The sequence below is a fragment of the Bos mutus genome, chromosome 4 (genome assembly GCF_027580195.1).
Source record: "Bos mutus isolate GX-2022 chromosome 4, NWIPB_WYAK_1.1, whole genome shotgun sequence".
NCBI classification, from domain to species: domain Eukaryota; kingdom Metazoa; phylum Chordata; class Mammalia; order Artiodactyla; family Bovidae; genus Bos; species Bos mutus.
In genome coordinates, this window is record NC_091620.1 from 12963193 (window position 1) to 12979972 (window position 16780).

Below are 16780 nucleotides of genomic sequence, written 5' to 3' on the forward strand. Positions count from 1 at the left end.
TACAGGTAACAGTGCATGGTCTATTTAGTCTCTAAGAGAACCAATGCAGTGTGGTAAAGTGTAAAGAGCTATAAACCCATGTAAGATAGAAGACTGTGGGTCAGGCATACTCTGGGGCTTCTCAATTTTGAACTTCAAAACTTTGGAAATTTCCCCTGGATCACAAAACCACAGAAAATCCAGAATGTCCTTGAGTCATCTTGATCAGCTCAGTCATTTATAGAAAAGGAAACCGAAACGAGAGGGCATGCGGTGCTTAGATTATACCAGGAAGCCCACTGGATAAGTCTCATTTAGTCCCACAACATGTACCATGGAGAAGAATGAAAAATGAGTCTCAGAGTTTACAATGGAGTTGGAGAGGCAGAACACAAACTTGGAACAATTAGGTAAAAGATAAATGGTTTGTCGTAGACAGTTTTACAGGAGTTCAGAATCCAATGCAGATGAAAGACACAGGGAGGATTTCAGTGCTTAGCAGAATCTCAGTTCTTTGTAACAGTGGTTATTAAAAGGCAGTCACAACCTGTTTCTCAATTCATCTTTACTAGAGAGAATCTTTGATTCATTTCAGTGATGGCATTTCTATCTCTTAATCACCCATCTCGTTCCCTGGGAGAAGATGGAGACTTTTCCAATTGTCTCTCTGTGTGTAACTTTCAACAGTTTAAACTCTCTCTCCTCCAAGTCCTCTCAAGCTACCACCCCTGCGGGTCCTCCTTCATGTTCTAGTTCCTGCCTTTCCTTACCCCTCTCACGGTCTTCTCTTCCAAGACTCCCCACAAGTGCAGTGCCTTAGAGCCTACAAACCCCGAGAGAATGACGAGTTGGCGCTCGAGAAGGCAGACGTGGTGATGGTGACCCAGCAGAGCAGTGATGGTAAGACAGGAATCCACAGGGGACAGGCTGGGTATGGAAAGTGGGATGGTGTGGGTGGACGGCCTCATTTCCTAGGGCTGCTCTAACAAAGTGCCACAAGTTGGGTGGCTTAAATGGGTAGAAATGTATCCTCTCATGGTTCTGGAGGCCAGAAGTCCAGAGTCAAAGTGCTGGGCGGGCCATGCTCCCTCTGAAGACTCTAGGAAAAGGTCTTTTCTTGCTTCTTCCAGATTTGGTGGCCCCAGCTGGCTTGGCTTTTGGCAGTATCAGTCCAAGCTCTATTTCTTCCTTCTGTGTGTGTGTAGGTGTCCGAATTTCCCTCTTTTAATAAAGATACCAATTAGATTGGGCTTCCCAGGTGGCTTAGTGGTAAAGAATCCACCTGCCAATGCAGGAGACCTGGGTTCGATCCCTGGGTCGGGAAGATCCCCTGGAGAAGGCAATGGCAACCTACTCCAGTATTCTTGCCTGGAGAATCCTCATGGACAGAGGGGCCTGGCAGGCTACAGTCCATGAGGTCACAAAAGAGTCGGACACAGTTAGCAACTAAACAACAACAACCAATTATACTGAATGAACAGCACACTCTGCTCAGGTATGACGTCATCTTAACCTCACTAATAATACCTGCCACAACTCTGCTCCCAAATAAGACTGCATTCTGAGGCTCTTGAGCTTAGCATTCAACATATATTTTGGGGGAATACAGCTCACCCATAAGAGTGGAGAAGGCTCAGAAGTGGGCAGCTACAGACTGTATCAGACCTAGAGCAGCTGGGGCGAGTACACCGGGAGGCTGAATTCCCCATGCTGGGGACTCTCCAGTTCCTTTAGCCTTCAATTCACAAGTGCGTCCAAGAAGGAGGTCCGGGGGAAATTACTGTGAGTCTTTTGCAGGTCATTCTTCTTCCCACCTACCCTATGCCCATAGGCTGGCTGGAAGGCGTGAGACTGTCCGATGGGGAGCAAGGCTGGTTCCCTCTACAACAAGTAGAGTTCATCTCCAACCCAGAGGTCCGCGCACGGAACCTGAAGGAAGCCCACCGAGTCAAGACTGCCAAGCTACAGCTGGTGGAGCAGCAGACCTAGCTGTTTTCTGGGAGGAAACCCCCGAGCTTAAGGACGAGATGTTCCTGGACAGGGCTGGCCCAGGACACGGTGGTGGAGGCCTTCTGTGCATCAGGAACTAGGCCTTCTAAAGCCCAAGGACAACACCCAGCTGCCAGGAGCTAGTCCCAAGCCTCCTCTCTTTTTGTGCTTTGTACTTGGTGCGGGGATTTTGAGGGACTTTGCACTGGACTCTGAGAACCTTTTCTCATAGAAAAAGGGATCCATGGGGCCTAAGCCAAGGAACTTTACTTCTCCTGCTCTGCAGCTAAACGCTTTCAGAGTACAGATTCAGAGCTGACCAGAGTTTCCATCATGGCCGTGTGTTAAACAGAATCTGGAGGGAGATGTTTAAGGAGGATGAACAAATCAGATGGGAGGGTTAACCCGGTGACCTTTTAAGGTATCTTCCAACCCTGGAGATATCCCGTAATTACTGGGCAAGGTCAGTGCCTGGGTCTCTGGGGTCTGTCGTCGGCTATGTGAGGTGATACGCTCTCACTCTAATAAAGTTGGCACTTCTCTGAGTGTTTTCTCCCCAGACTCCTGAGCATTGAGTGAGGTTCAGAACATGGGATCCCGTGGTTCAGATGTTATAAAAGACCACGATGCTGACTGGGTTACGTCAGTGGCTGATTCTTTCTTTGACTGTGGAGAGTTTGGGGAATTTTTCTGCTTGTTATGGCCTCAGAGTTTGTATCAGAAAGTAGAATGAGTTGATGGGTGATGAAAACTCCAAACCTTTTTTTAACTGAACCCACAAGTTAAGGTCTAAGCTAGTTTCGGTGGATGTGGAACTGCTACTCAGACCCTCCATGATTTTATATTTTGACTTTAGATACTGGAAGGGTGTCATCACCGCTGCGTCATCCTCTGTGTGAGAAAGAGCATGGTGCAGAATCCTAGAATCCAGGTCACAAGACCTCACTTCCAGTTACTGCCTCACCACGACGCAGCCTGCCTACTTCTTGGTTTCCTTAAATGCAAAATGCAGAATTGAGCCACATAACCTCCAGACTCCCATCCGACTCTGTGATGCATGATTCTCTATCTCCCATCAGTTTGCCTTTCTCAGGTGGAGAACATCCCTGCTTACATCTTTTTCCTCATATCGAGTCGTCACACAGCAATGGTACCGTTATCTTTTAAGTGGGCACATTGTGGTCCATCCTGGACATTCTACCCCTCGGCTTTATCTTTGGCGGTGGTGGTTTAGTTACTCAGTCATGTCCAACTCTTGCGACCTCATGGGCTCTAGCCCGCCAGGCTCCTCTGTCCATGAGATTTCTTTCCCCGGGCAAGAATACTGGAGTGGGTTGCCTCTTCCTTTGCCATGCTTTATCTTTAGAGGCCCTCAGGGTAGAATTGCACTGCAGCTTTATACAAAGGTAAGAATAATACTCTAAATTTGGTCTCATACCCAATTAACTGTGATATGACATAACAGTATCACTTTTGATAACACATTTTGTTTACAATCCATCCTAAAATGTAAGTTAGCTTACTTAATCTTTAGAAAAGTTATCACTATTAAGTTAATTAAGTTTGGAATAATACTAATTTATCCTAAACAGTATGACAGTGCTAAAAAGTCTAAAATAGACATGACTTGAGAGAAGTTCAATTGAGATTTTACATCTTTTCATAAAGCTAGCTTTTAAGTATTAATATATGTTAAATGTATATATTATATGTAAACTAACAACTGATTCTTCTTAATAGCAATAACAGTAATTTTGATCCAGATCTTTTGTTCATACCAGTATTTGAACACTGGCCGTATGACTCAAAGAGAGCCATGTCCAACCTTATATTTTCTAGGCAAACTCTCCTTTACTTTCCCAGGGAGATAAAATGTCAACTTCTGAATGATATACATGTTAAAAAAAATGTTTTTAGTTAAGTGACTGCTTCTTTGCTTGAAGTTGCTAAGGCTTTCTGAGTCCCCTTAGGCTGACTTCTATTAAAGCTGAAATTGTCTTGAGGTATTTAATAGATGTTTGTTTAATCAGGTTATCCTCACCTAATCTGGGAAATTAAGAGACAATTGATTTCCACTTGTCTTTAGACCCTTTGTTTTAAAAACAAAAAACAAGCGACAACAACAGCAAAAGAGCTTAGGTGTGAAGAATGTTTCCTGAATTGAATTACTAAATTTTTATACTTTGGGTTTCAAACAGTTGGGCACAGTTCTTGATATTGTCCCTTCCTTCTTCAGATTTTCAGAATTTAACTCAAGTTCTTCTTTTTTACCCCTTCTTGGCATCAGTGCATTAGAAACCTAGCAATTCCTTATGAGAAATTATGAAAACAACTCTTAACCAGCACTTTCTGGACAGACTGCATTTGAGGCGCATACGACGATAGATGGTATTTTCTTGGCATTTTTTTTTGAGGAAAAGCGTGCACAGTGTCTTTAGGAGTCCTATTTACTGCTCCTTTGCTGAACTGTATCAAGCTTGGAGCTTAAAAATCCTATAGATATATGCTGAGTCACTTCCTTTGGGCTCTTGACCCCACTGAATTTCCGTCTGTCAATTTTATCCACTCACACGACTTAGAAAGCTGTTTTGTAAAGGTTATTTTCACCATCAGCTTTTCATTTAGAGCTAACTGTGATGTTATGATTCTTAGAGTTCAGCACTTACGCTGTCACGGTCATTTATAATGACTTTAATAAGATCAGCTTACATGTCAGTATCTGGAAGGCTCACAGTTGGAGATGTGTTTATTTCCCCTGATTTCATTTTCTCTTAACTCCTATATCCACAACACAAAGTAAAATGGACTTTGGTCCTAGGATGACTGATTTTTTTTTAAGATTTTTTTTGATGTGGCCCATTTTTTAAAGTCTTTTATTGAATTTGTCACAATATCGCTTCTGTTTTATGTTTTGGCTTTTTGGGCACGAAGCACATGGCATCTTGGCTCCCCAACCAGGAATTGAACCCGTACCTCCTGCAGTGGAAGGCAAAATCTTAACATCTGGACCTCCAGGGAGGTCCCTGTTTTGTTTTTATTAGTCTTTGGGATAGAAGTTGTTTAAAAGTCTTTGAAAATGTAAAGAAGTTACATTCCCTGGCTCTCTTTCTTTCACACACATACTTATCCCCCTGAAATAAACCCAGTGTCCTCTTGGACCCATAATTGTCTCTATTTAGTGATGCTCTCCTTATCATAACTTCTTCTGGTTTGTGAAGTCAGATTAGAAATGCAGTATTTTGGTGCAGCAGCCGTTTATAGACAAAACGGAACCTCACCCACCCACCCGGAGACACATCACTGAGGCCTGGGCGAGCTTGCACTTGGTTGTCCACACCTCTAGGTAAATATCCTTCTGCCGGTGGTGACTTGACCCTATCACTCACACAGCTCAGTTACCTTAGAGCCGCATCTGCTATAAATATGACTCAGGAGCTGCGTGATTGCAGCGGCGCAAAGCCTGCTGTTTAACGTAATCTCCTGAAATCAGGTGTGCCAAGGGGCCAAAGGTTACAAGCAAATGAACTAAAGGAAGACAGACGCCAGAGTTAGTCATGTTTCAGGTAGACTGAAAACATTCTCTATCCCTAATGGCTTTCGACCCATTTCTTCCATCCCACCCGTTTCCAATGCCAATTATGGAGTGGGAGTTTCTCCAGCCTCTTCCTGGGAAGAGGGTGAAGCACAGCATCCCTTCACTTGGCAGAATTTCCAGGGAAACATTCCCAGAGTGAGGTGAGGGCCGAAGGAAGAACCCTTGGGGAGCGTAGGTAAGTGAAAGAGGGTGTCTTGTCTCTTCTTTCCGGGAAGGCTGGGCTCCGGGAACTGGGGAAGCAAAGGGGTTGGGTTGGTGTGAGCTGTAAACTTTTTTTTTTCCAAGCTGGTAAGGGAGCTGGGAGGGAGTGACTACTGATCCCAGCTGCCTGGTTTATGAGTCGCCGCCCTGAGGGCAGAGCCTGCTACAGGGAGGGGCCTGAGTCTGGCCCACGAGCTCCCCAGAAGCACCAATGGGCAGATAGATACTTTCCTGGCGTTTTACCTGAGCAATTACCTCTGAACAATGCCGATGGAAAGCCCGAAGGACAGCAGGAGCTGCGTTAGTTTGCACTGAATGACATGGAGGTTCTGAAACTGCTCTTGGGCCTCAGGGCCCCAAAACGCCAGGGAGAGAGTTCAGAGTGCTGGGGAAAGTGGCTGAGGGCCACAGACCAGGGAAGACCCTGGTAGAGTCTGTAGGAGTCCACAAGTCTGTAAGAGATTCCAGCCATCATGGAGGCAGCCTTGGGAAGAAAAGGAAAATGCCGGGACGAAAGAGGGCCCTGTGGATGGGACGCATCCGGCCAGCTGCAGAGTGTTTTCTTTCTGAGATCCACCACTGGGGATGAGAAAAATCACCCGCTGTTGGAGTGGAAAGGACCCCAAAGTTCTTTGTGTCTAACTCCCTGCTGGTCACACAGGAGCTTGTGAAAGGGGGACAGTTGGCTTAATACCACACAGCCAGGGAGTTGTAAACTGCAAATCCGAACAGCCTGCTGTTTACTTCTAGGATTTTAGCGCGTGATCTGTGACATGCGGCATTTGTGTGGCTCACAAAAGGTTGATGGTGACTTGCTGTAAAATGCAAAGGCTGAGTAAACAGAATATGGAGAGGCAGATAAGTCTTGAGAAAGTGAGAGGAGCAGGCGGTCAGATTTGTGGAATGGTTAATAAACAGGCTTTAGTGATTGGACTAAGCTTGGCCAGGCAACAGACTGGAAAGAAAGATAAGGTGTGGCTTTTGCAGGCATTCATCATCCTTGCACAGCAGGGCCTTAAGAGCTGGAGAGTTTCCCGAGTGCGGTGTGTGTGTGAACTGGAGAGTTTCCCAGTGTGAGGTGTTTGTGAACTGGAGAGTTTCCCAAGTGAGGTGTTTGTGAACTGAAGAGTTTCCCAAGTGAAGTGTGTGTGTGAGCTGGAGAGTTTCCCGAGTGCGGTGTGTGTGTGAACTGGAGAATTTCCCGAGTGTGGTGTGTGTGTGAACTGGAGAGTTTCTGAGTGTGGTGTGTGTGTGAACTGGAGAGTTTCCCGAGTGCGGTGTGTGTGTGTGAACTGGAGAGTTTCCCGAGTGTGGTGTGTGTGTGAGCTGGAGAGTTTCCCGAGTGCGGTGTGTGTGTGTGAACTGGAGAGTTTCCCGAGTGCGGTGTGTGTGTGTGAACTGGAGAGTTTCCCGAGTGCGGTGTGTGTGTGAACTGGAGAGTTTCCCGAGTGTGGTGTGTGTGTGTGTGTGTGTCCTCAGCTTTAGGGGAGGAAAGGACAGGAGGATCCTTGATAGAAGACGGAATGTGTGCAGAAACACTGGACTTCCTCCGTGGAATCAGTTGTACTGGCATTAGCAAATAAAAGGGAACAAAAGATGAAGGAGTAGTTTTCCAGTTGAAAATCCAAGAAAATGAATGGATAAATTTTTTTTTTTTTCAAACATTTGACAATAGTCCTTTAAATAAGTTCTGGGGACACATTTTATTTCCCTACGTATGAAAATGTACCTGATTTCACTGATTCAAATAATGAAGCGTTACAGGAAATAACAGGGCTTCCCTGGAGGCTTAGTGGTAAAGAACTCACCTGCCAGCCCAGGAGGCGCCGGAGATGCAAGTTCGATCCTTCGGTTGGAAAGATGCCCTGGAGAAGGGCATGGCAACCTACTCCAGTACTCTTGCCTGGAGAATCCCATGGATGGAGGAGCCTGGCAAGCTACACTCCATGGGGTCACAGAGTCGGACACGACTGAATGATTGAGCTTGAGCACCACAGGAAATAAAAAGTCAAACCAAAATGAATAATGGACAAGAAGGCAAAATAACAAAATGGGTGAACTGGAGCGCTTGGGAAGATTCAGTGCTCGTCGTCGATGGTGGCTCGGAGGGGACTTCTGAATAACAGATTGCACTCTTGGCGGCTCCAGGTACACAGACTGGGACAAGGGTGTCAAGTGGGAAGTACACGTTGGGCAGAATTGGATGGAAAGGATGATGTAAGCAACAGCAGGGCGAAAGACTCCACCCAGGAAGGATGGGTGGAATCTCTGTGGGTGGAAATTCCATTCTCAGACAACACACTGCACAGGAAGGGATGTCCTTGAGGCAACTTGACCAGAGCAATGAGGCTAAGAAACAAAATGTGAAAGGGACACACAAGACACAGAAGCGCTAAGGCTGAGGCAGCAGCCGGCTCCTCTGGAGTTCGTATTTTATGAACCATTCTCCTCTTAGATGCCTGGGCACCATAACCTGAGGTCAGTTTCACCATCTCTCCCTCCTACCTGAACAGTCAAGTTCTGTTGATTTCTTCCCAGCATCATTCTCACTGATTGCTTCCCTCTTGTTCTCCTTGTTATTGTTTTTCTGTCGTTCAGTCACGTCCAACTCTTTGCAATCCCATGGGCTGTAGCCCACCAAGGCTCCTCTGTCCATGGGATTCTCCAGGCAAGAATACAGCAGTGGGTTGCCATGCCCTCCTCCAGGGGATCTTCCCAACCAAGCTATCAAACCTATGTCTCCTGCAGCTCCTGCATTGCAGGCAGGTTCTTTACCACTAAGCCACCAGGAAAGCCCCCTTGTTCTCCTATGCTGTGCTGTGCTTAGTCGCTCAGTCCTGTCCAACTCTTTGCGACCCCATGGACTGTAGCCTGCCAGGCTCCTCTGTCCGTGGGGATTCTCCAGGCAAGAATACAGGAGGGTTGCCATGCCCTCCTCCAGGGGTCTTCCCAACCCAGATTCTTTACCATCTGAGCCACCAGGGAAGCCCCCTTGTTCTCCACAGTTCAGTTCAGTTCAGTCGCTCAGTCGTATCTGACTCTTTGTGACCCCATGAATCGCAGCACACCAGGCCTCCCTGTCCACCACCAACTCCCAGAGTTTACCCAAACTCATGTCCATTGAGTTGGTGATGCCATCCAGCCATCTCATCCTCTGTTGTCCCCTTCTCCTCCTGCCGTCAATCCTTCCCAACATCAGGGTCTTTTCAAATGAATCAGCTCTTTGCATCAGGTGGCCAAAGTAATGGAGTTTCAGCTTTAACATCAGTCCTTCCAATGAACACCCAGGACTGATCTCCTTTAGGATGGACTGGTTGGATCTCCTTGCAGTCCAAGGGACTCTCAAGAGTCTTCTCCAACACCACAGTTCAAAAGCATCCATTCTTTGGCACTCAGCTTTCTTTACAGTCCAACTCTCACATCCATACATGACCACTGGAAAAAGCAGAGCCTTGACTAGACGGACCTTTGTTGACAAATCACTATTTTAATCTCAATACCTCATTCCTGGACACTAGCATCATGTCCCCACTGATCTATCTACTCCCAGTCTTTTCACTGTCAATCTTTGTGGAAGAGTGCCTTATTGCGATTTCAGGTTTGACTGTATCCTCTTTACCCCTCTGATTAGCTACCAGGTAACAAGTCTGGATCCACTCCAGCCATCCAGCCCCACTTCCCTCCTCTCACATGGTCCCTTATCTATGATTCACTCCCCTCCAGGCCTGTCCCTCTCCAGCTTTGGAATATGAAGCTTCCTCTCCCCTTTTTACAGTGCTGTCTTCTCTATCTTATGTCTCACTACAATGTCCCTACTTCTTTTTAAATCAGGCAGTACTGAGTGGATAAGTTACTTAAGTACAGACCAAGGGTCTATGGAAGGATTTGATTCTAAATCTAATCTAGATCACACCCATTGTTTTCTTACATTCATCCTTACCTTCTGACCTCCTATTATTAATTTATCTCCCCCAACTCCAGTATTCTTGCCTGGAAAAATCCCATGGACAAAGGAACCTGGTGGGTTATAGCCTATGGGGTCACAAAGAGTCAGATATGACTGAGCACACACACATACACAGCTATCAAAACACACTGCTTCTAGGGTTGGCACCTCCTGACATCCCATCTAAAATTTACTTATTTTGCAAGTTTGGACAAATACATAAACCTGTGTCTCTGATTTCCATCTGTTGAAGGATACGTTCTGAGGTTGTTATGAAATTAAATTCCCTATTAAAGGGCTAGATACACAATAAATGCTAAATAAATGGCCACCACCATCATTAATATTTTGTCTGAGGATCAATTTCTGAGTAAGTGAGCTAGTTCAGTTGTTCCTGTGGTCTCATAAAATATACACAGAACTGTCCATCACTGATAGTGTCTAACATATTCAGATTTTCAGCTTTTAGATGATACATTTGGCATTCAGGAAGCAAGAGTCTCTATCTGCATTTAGTGAGGTGGAAAATAAATCAAACTCAAAAGACTTCTCAGTCAAGGCATTCTTTGGAAATCATTGAAATATCAGTGTCCTCCTCTGTAGACTGGGATAAAGTGATGTGATTTGCACAATTATTTGTCCAACCTCCACTCCAGATGCACATGGGCTTTGCATCTTTCCTCACCAGCACCTCTTCTAGATCTTTCCACCCTAACCCTAAGCCTCCTGCACTGCAGGCAGATTCTTTACCCTTGCCCGTTCCTCACCAGTCTCGGTGCCACCTTTTCTTCTTCTACTTTTCCTTTCAGTGGCATTTCCCTGAGTCCATCCTAAGATCACTTTCTTTCTGTCTGTCTGAGCCATTCTGCATGGTCTCTTGACCTCAACCAGCGTTTTCTGTGCTGAAGAATCTCAATAGTAACCTCTAGTCTTTCTCACGGACCCTAGCTCCCCATTTTCTCCCTAGACATGTCCACCCTGACAACCACAGAACAAAAGCTTCAAAGTGCACAAACTAAATGACCTCCCTGTTCCTGGTATTCGCTCCAACCCCATTATTCCTTTCACGATCAATAGCATTTCTTAATTACCAAAGTCTTTTTCCTCTTCTCTTACTCCTTGAGTCCTTTCAACTCATTTCATATCATGTCATATTACAGTGCTTCTGATTCTGAAACATTTCTCAGACCTGACCCTCTTCTTTCTTTAGCTTTCTGTAGCCTCTCGTTGTTTCTCACTTAGACTCACTCCGTAAGTAGCCTGGTCTTATTTCTCTGCATCTCCTCTCTAAGCCTTCCAATCTTGGGCTCTCTTTGTCTTTCTAAAACCCAAATTTGGGCAATGAGTGAAAAATGTCACTGCCTTTCTCATGGCCTGGAGAATACAGCTCAAGCATCTCAGCATTGAATTTGGGCCTTTCCCCCTAGAATAGGAAATGGCAACCCACTCTAGTATTCTTGCTTGGACAGAATTGCATGGACAGAGGAGCCTGGCGGGCTACAGTCCATGGGGTCGCAAGAGTCGGACATGACTAAGTGAGTTTCACTTTCACAGTCTCACTCTGTCCTTTACCAGCCTCCTCTGCCACAGTCCCCCCATTGGCCTCTTCTGCGTACATATGCAGCCACTGTGACCTTCTCCCTAATCGTCTTCCCAGTCTCGATGGCCTTCCACCTGGTGTCCCGTCTGCCTGAAGTGCCCTTCCTCCTCTGCTTATCCGACTCCCACTCTCCTTTAAGACAAATGCCCTGGATGCTGAAGCTTTCTAAGCCACAGTGGACATGGCTGCTGCATTTTCTGGACATATATCTCACCTTGTTCTCATGGCTGAGTTCCCACACAGCATTGCCCACCTATAGTGTAACTGGTCATGTGTATTATCTGACTCCCCAGCGAGACTGTGAGTTCCCTGAAACTTGAAAAGACAGTTTATTAATCTTGTGTTCATTTACCTGGTGCTATTGCTGCCTGTAAATCCCCACTAAATGATGGAATGAACATCTGCCTTCATTTCTCAGGACTTTGTTATGAAATTCAAGTGGGAGTGTATTTTTGAAAGAACATTATACACTAAAATGCAAGTATAAGAATGCTAACTATCCCAGATTTTCTCTCTGGCCTAAAATGATACCACTTCTAGGTGAATGAAGGCAAGTCTTCACCTCTAAGAAAGACTTACTCTTAACTAGTCAAGACCATTTATGAATTGGAATGAAATCAACAAAAGCCAAATTGTCTTTTGCAGCCCATTTTCCTGTCTTCTGTGAGTACAAGTGATGTTAAAATATGCATTTCAAAATACATTCAAATAGACTATCGCAGAAATATATAAACGAATAATAATGTGACTAGCAGGATCAGAAAATAGAGCAGGATTCCAACAGATTTTAGAGCATTTTTTCAGACATGTGCAGAGCCTGTATTTAGGGTTATGATGGCAGGAGGAAGGAAAATACTAAGTGAACAGGACTGTTCAGAGCCTGAAATGCAAGAAAGCTGAGTAGAGATACAGAGGCCAGGTCCCGGCTCTTGGCTCCTGCACAGTCTCAGTTGTGAAGCTATGGTGGATGTAGCTGTCCCTAGGGAAGCACTACAACTAGGGCTGCCAGATTTAGCGAATGAAAATACAGAGTAGAGTCTGCAAGAGGTCACCCACCTCTTGCAGGAAGTACACTAAAAAAATTAGTTGTTTATCTGCAATTCAAATTTAATTTGAACACTCTATATTTATCTGGCAAACTAAGTTGCAACCCAAATGACCTGAGTATCTTTAAACCTGATCTCAGTGGCTCTAGAGTATTTTAGAGAAAAAATTACTATGGGTTTTGGTACCGTGTACAGCCAGGATACTTTAGGGCCACAGTTACAGTGGTGGTGGATCGCCATCTAGTGGAAACATTGTGAGCATGCAGGCTTGAGGCATCAGATCAGATCAGATCAGTCGCTCAGTCTCAGTCATGTCTGACTCTTTGCAACCCCATGAATCGCAGCACGCCAGGCCTCCCTGTCCATCACCAACTCCCGGAGTTCACCCAGACTCAGGTCCATCGAGTCAGTGATGTCATCCAGCCATCTCATCCCCTGTCGTCCCCTTCTCCTCTTGCCCCCAATCCCTCCCAGCATCAGAGTCTTCTCCAATGAGTCAACTCTTCGCATGAGATGGCCAAAGTACTGGAGTTTCAGCTTTAGCATCATTCCTTCCAAAGAAATTGCAAGGCTGATCTCCTTTAGAATGGACTGGTTGGATCTCCTTGCAGTCCAAGGGACTCTCAAGAGTCTTCTCCAACACCACAGTTCAAAAGCATCAATTCTTTGGAGCTCAGCCTTCTTCACAGTCCAACTCTCACATCCATACATGACCACAGGACAAACCATAGCCTTGACTAGACGAAACTTTGTTGGCAAAGTAATGTCTCTGCTTTTGAATATGCTATCTAGGTTGGTCATAACTTTCCTTCCAAGGAAATTTCCTATGCTTGAGGCATAGGAGAGTTTTATTCTGGAGTCTACAAGAAGGATTCTGTTCCAGCCAGCTGCACACTCTGAGATTGCACTGTTGGAGGGTAATCAGATCCAGAGAATAGGGGATTTGGGGGAGGGTTGGTGATGGGGGGCAGGGTTGGTGATGGTTGGGGAGGGTTGATGATGGGAGAGGGTGGTTGTTTAGTGGCTAAGTTGCGTCCAACTCTTTGCAACCCCTAAGGCCCGTCATCTACTCTGTGGGATTTCCCAGGCAAGAATAGTGGAGTATTTCATTAGTCATGTATGGATGTGAGAGTTGGAACATAAAAAAGCTGAGAGCTGAAGAATTGATGCTTTTGAACTGTGGTGTTGGAGAAGACTCTTGGGAGTTCCTTGGACTGCAAGGAGATCCAACCTGTCAATCCTAAAGAAAATCAGTCCTGAACATTCATTAGAAGGACTGATGCTGAAGCTGAAGCTCCAGTACTTTGGCCACCTGATGCAAAGAACTGACTCCTTGGAAAAGACCCTGATGCTTGGAAAGATTGAAGGTGGGAGGAGAAGGGGATGCCCGAGGATGAGATGGTTGTATGGCATCACTGACTCGATGGACAGGAGTTTGAGCAAGCTCTGGGAGTTGGTGATGGACAGGGAAGCCTGGTGTGCTGCAGTCCATGGGGTTGCAAAGAGTCGGACAAGACTGAGTGACTGAACTGAACTGAACACTGGAGTGTGTTGCCGTTTCCTTCTCCAGGGGATTTTCCTGGCCCAGGGATAGAACTCTCCTCTCCTGCAGTGGCAGGCAGATCCTTTACCATGAAGGCACCAGGGAAGCCCTCACATGACTAACAGGCACGTGTCCTGCAAATCTAAGGAGGAGTTGCCTGGCCCTGGAGCCCCAGCATACCGTGTCAGCTCACTCACTCTCCCCAGATCCAAAACAACAGCTAGAGCTAACTTGCTCAAGAGCCTTCCAAGTGGGGATGGCTCAGAGGAATGTGGAACTATGATGTTCTGTGTAATCGCAGATAATTATAACAAAGAATGAAAGAAGTCATCTAAAAGGTAAAGAGCTAAAAAGATGTAAAAGTTAAAAGGAAGCACATCCTGGAATTTTAAGGATATTATCTCAAAGTGTTCAAAGAGTTCAGAAGAAACTCCGTGCTGCAAACCACGCTAAAAGTCAATACTAACATTAAGACCAACAGTGGTGGTAATAATACAACCAAACTTGGGACAGGGAGAAAGGAAAAAATAAGTATGCTTCTCGAGGCAGGCATTATCAGGTAAACATGGGATTCAGAGAAAGCAAAAACAAAGGACTCTCACTTTAGCCGGGCTTCTCCAGAAAAGATAACATTCTAGAAATGAAAAGGATTGGACAGAAAACAAGACTGTCTTAAAACCCAAACAGGATGCTTATAGCTGATTTAAACAATTCTCTATGTCTTCCAGAGCAGAACAGGAGAGGATGCCTAAAATTTAATAGAAGCAGTCACCCTAATTTTCAAAGAGATTAGTTGTAGAAACTAAAGGAGAATTAATTTAATGCAATATTTTCATAAATTGCTAGAAGAGATCATTGAAAGATGGTTTGTGAACATTTAGATTAAAAATAATCATAAAAGACAATAGGTGTTCCTTATGAATGACTCATGTGAAACTAATTAATGTTGTTAGGTTTCCAAGGATGTTAAATTATTGGGGTGCTATAAAGAGAATTTTTTTTTATTTTAGTGATTGATACAGCAAAGATTTTTCCCCAAAATCCTAGATATGGCAAAGGATAGCCCTGGATAGCAACAAGAGTTAAGGAAGATTTTAGCTAGTTTAACTCTGTACTCAAAAAAAAAAAAGCTTATTAATATTTTCAAAGAGTTAGGTCAAAATGTTCCATATTTATTTGTATCTTGTTTACTAATAATAAATGGCTTGATTATAAAAGTCATAAAACATACTGAACAGAGAGAACCAAATTGCAAATATATGGCGACTTTATGTAAGGACCCCAAACTACCTTAACAAGCTCAATAATGGACATTTAGGTTGCTTCCACATCTTGGCTATTGTAAGCAGCTACAGTGATTACTGGGGTGCACGTATCTCTTCACATTATGGTTTTCTCTGGATCTGTGCCCAGGACTGGGAATCCTGGATCACATGGTGGTTCCAGCTTTAGTTTTTCAGGCACCTCCATGCTGTTCTCCATAGTAGCTGTGCCAATTTACATTCTCACCAAACAAATATAGGAGAGTTCTCTTTTCTCCACACCCTCTCCACATGTATTGTGTTCGTGGATTTTTCGATGATAGACATTCTGGCTGGTGTGAGTGACATCTCATTGCAGTTTCAATTTGCATTTCTCTAACAGTTAACAGTGTTGACCATCTTTTCTTATACTGGTTGGCCATCTGTGTGTGCTTTTTGGAAAACTGTCTAGATTTTCTTCTCATTTTCTAATTGGGTTTTTTTTTTTTTTTTTTTTTTAGATATATATTGAGCTGCATGAGCTGTTTGTATATTTTGGTGATTAATCCCTTGTCAGTGGCTTCATTTGCAAATATTTTCTCCCATTCTATGGGTTGCTTTTTTTTTTTTTTCATTTTATTTATGGTTTGTGTTTCTGTGCAAAAGGTTTTGAGTTTAATTAGGTTCCATTTGTTTATTGTTTTTATTTTCATTACTCTAGAAGGTGGATTCAAAACCTATTGCTGTGATTTATATTAGAGTGTTCTGCCTGTTTCCCTCTGCTGCTGCTACTGATAAGTTGCTTCAGTTGTGTCCGACTCTGTGCGACGCCATAGACAGCAGCCTACCAGGCTCCCCTGTCCCTGGGATTCTCCAGGCAAGAACACTGGAGTGGGTTGCCATTTCCTTCTCCAATGCATGAAAGTGAAAAGTGAAAGTGAAGTCGCTCAGTTGTGTCCGACTCTAGCAACCCCATGGACTGCAGCCCACCAGGCTCCTCTGTCCATGGGATTTTCCAGGCAAAAGTACTGGAGTTGGGTGCCACTGCCTTCTCCGTGTTTCCCTCTAAGAGTTTTATAATGTCTGCTGAGGGTCGGACATGACTGAGTGACTTCCCTTTCACTTTTCACTTTCATGCATTGGAGAAGGAAATGGCAACCCACTCCAGTGTTCTTGCCTGGAGAATCCTAGGGGCGGGGAAGCCTGGTGGGCTGCCGTCTATGGGGTTGCACAGAATCGGACACGACTGAAGTGACTTAGCAGCAGCCTTACATTTAGGTCTTTAATCCATTTTATTTTTGTGTATGTTGTTAGAGAATGTTTTAATGTCATTCTTTTTAATGTAGCTGTCCAGTTTTACAGGAGCCATTTATTGAAGAGACTGTCTTCTCCATTGTATATCCTCACCCCCTTTGTCATACATGAATTTATTTCTGGATTTTTTATCCTGTTCCATGGGCACCACTCTTAGAAGGAGCATGTGCAAGCTCATATTCTCTTGAAAAGAGGCATTTAAGGTGGTGAGAGTGAGACCAGGCCCCTTGAGGCCAGGGCTCTGAGGAATGCCACACAGTCCTCAGATCTTGTGAAACTAGGTTTATTCTTCGTAGCACAATGCAAAGCAAAACTCAAATTCAGTT

The 16780-nt window shown here is 44.7% G+C and overlaps 1 protein-coding gene across 1 annotated transcript in view; it reads left to right on the plus strand.

Annotated features, from left to right (window-relative positions):
• ARHGEF5 (Rho guanine nucleotide exchange factor 5) overlaps positions 1-4336 on the plus strand; it is a 32580-nt gene extending 28244 nt beyond the window's left edge. Inside the window, 2 exon segments of the mRNA XM_070369068.1 lie at positions 775-879; positions 1811-4336. Coding sequence (XP_070225169.1) covers positions 775-879; positions 1811-1968 — 263 coding nt within the window. The 3' untranslated portion in view covers positions 1969-4336.
• The last annotated feature ends 12444 nt before the right edge of the window (positions 4337-16780 follow it).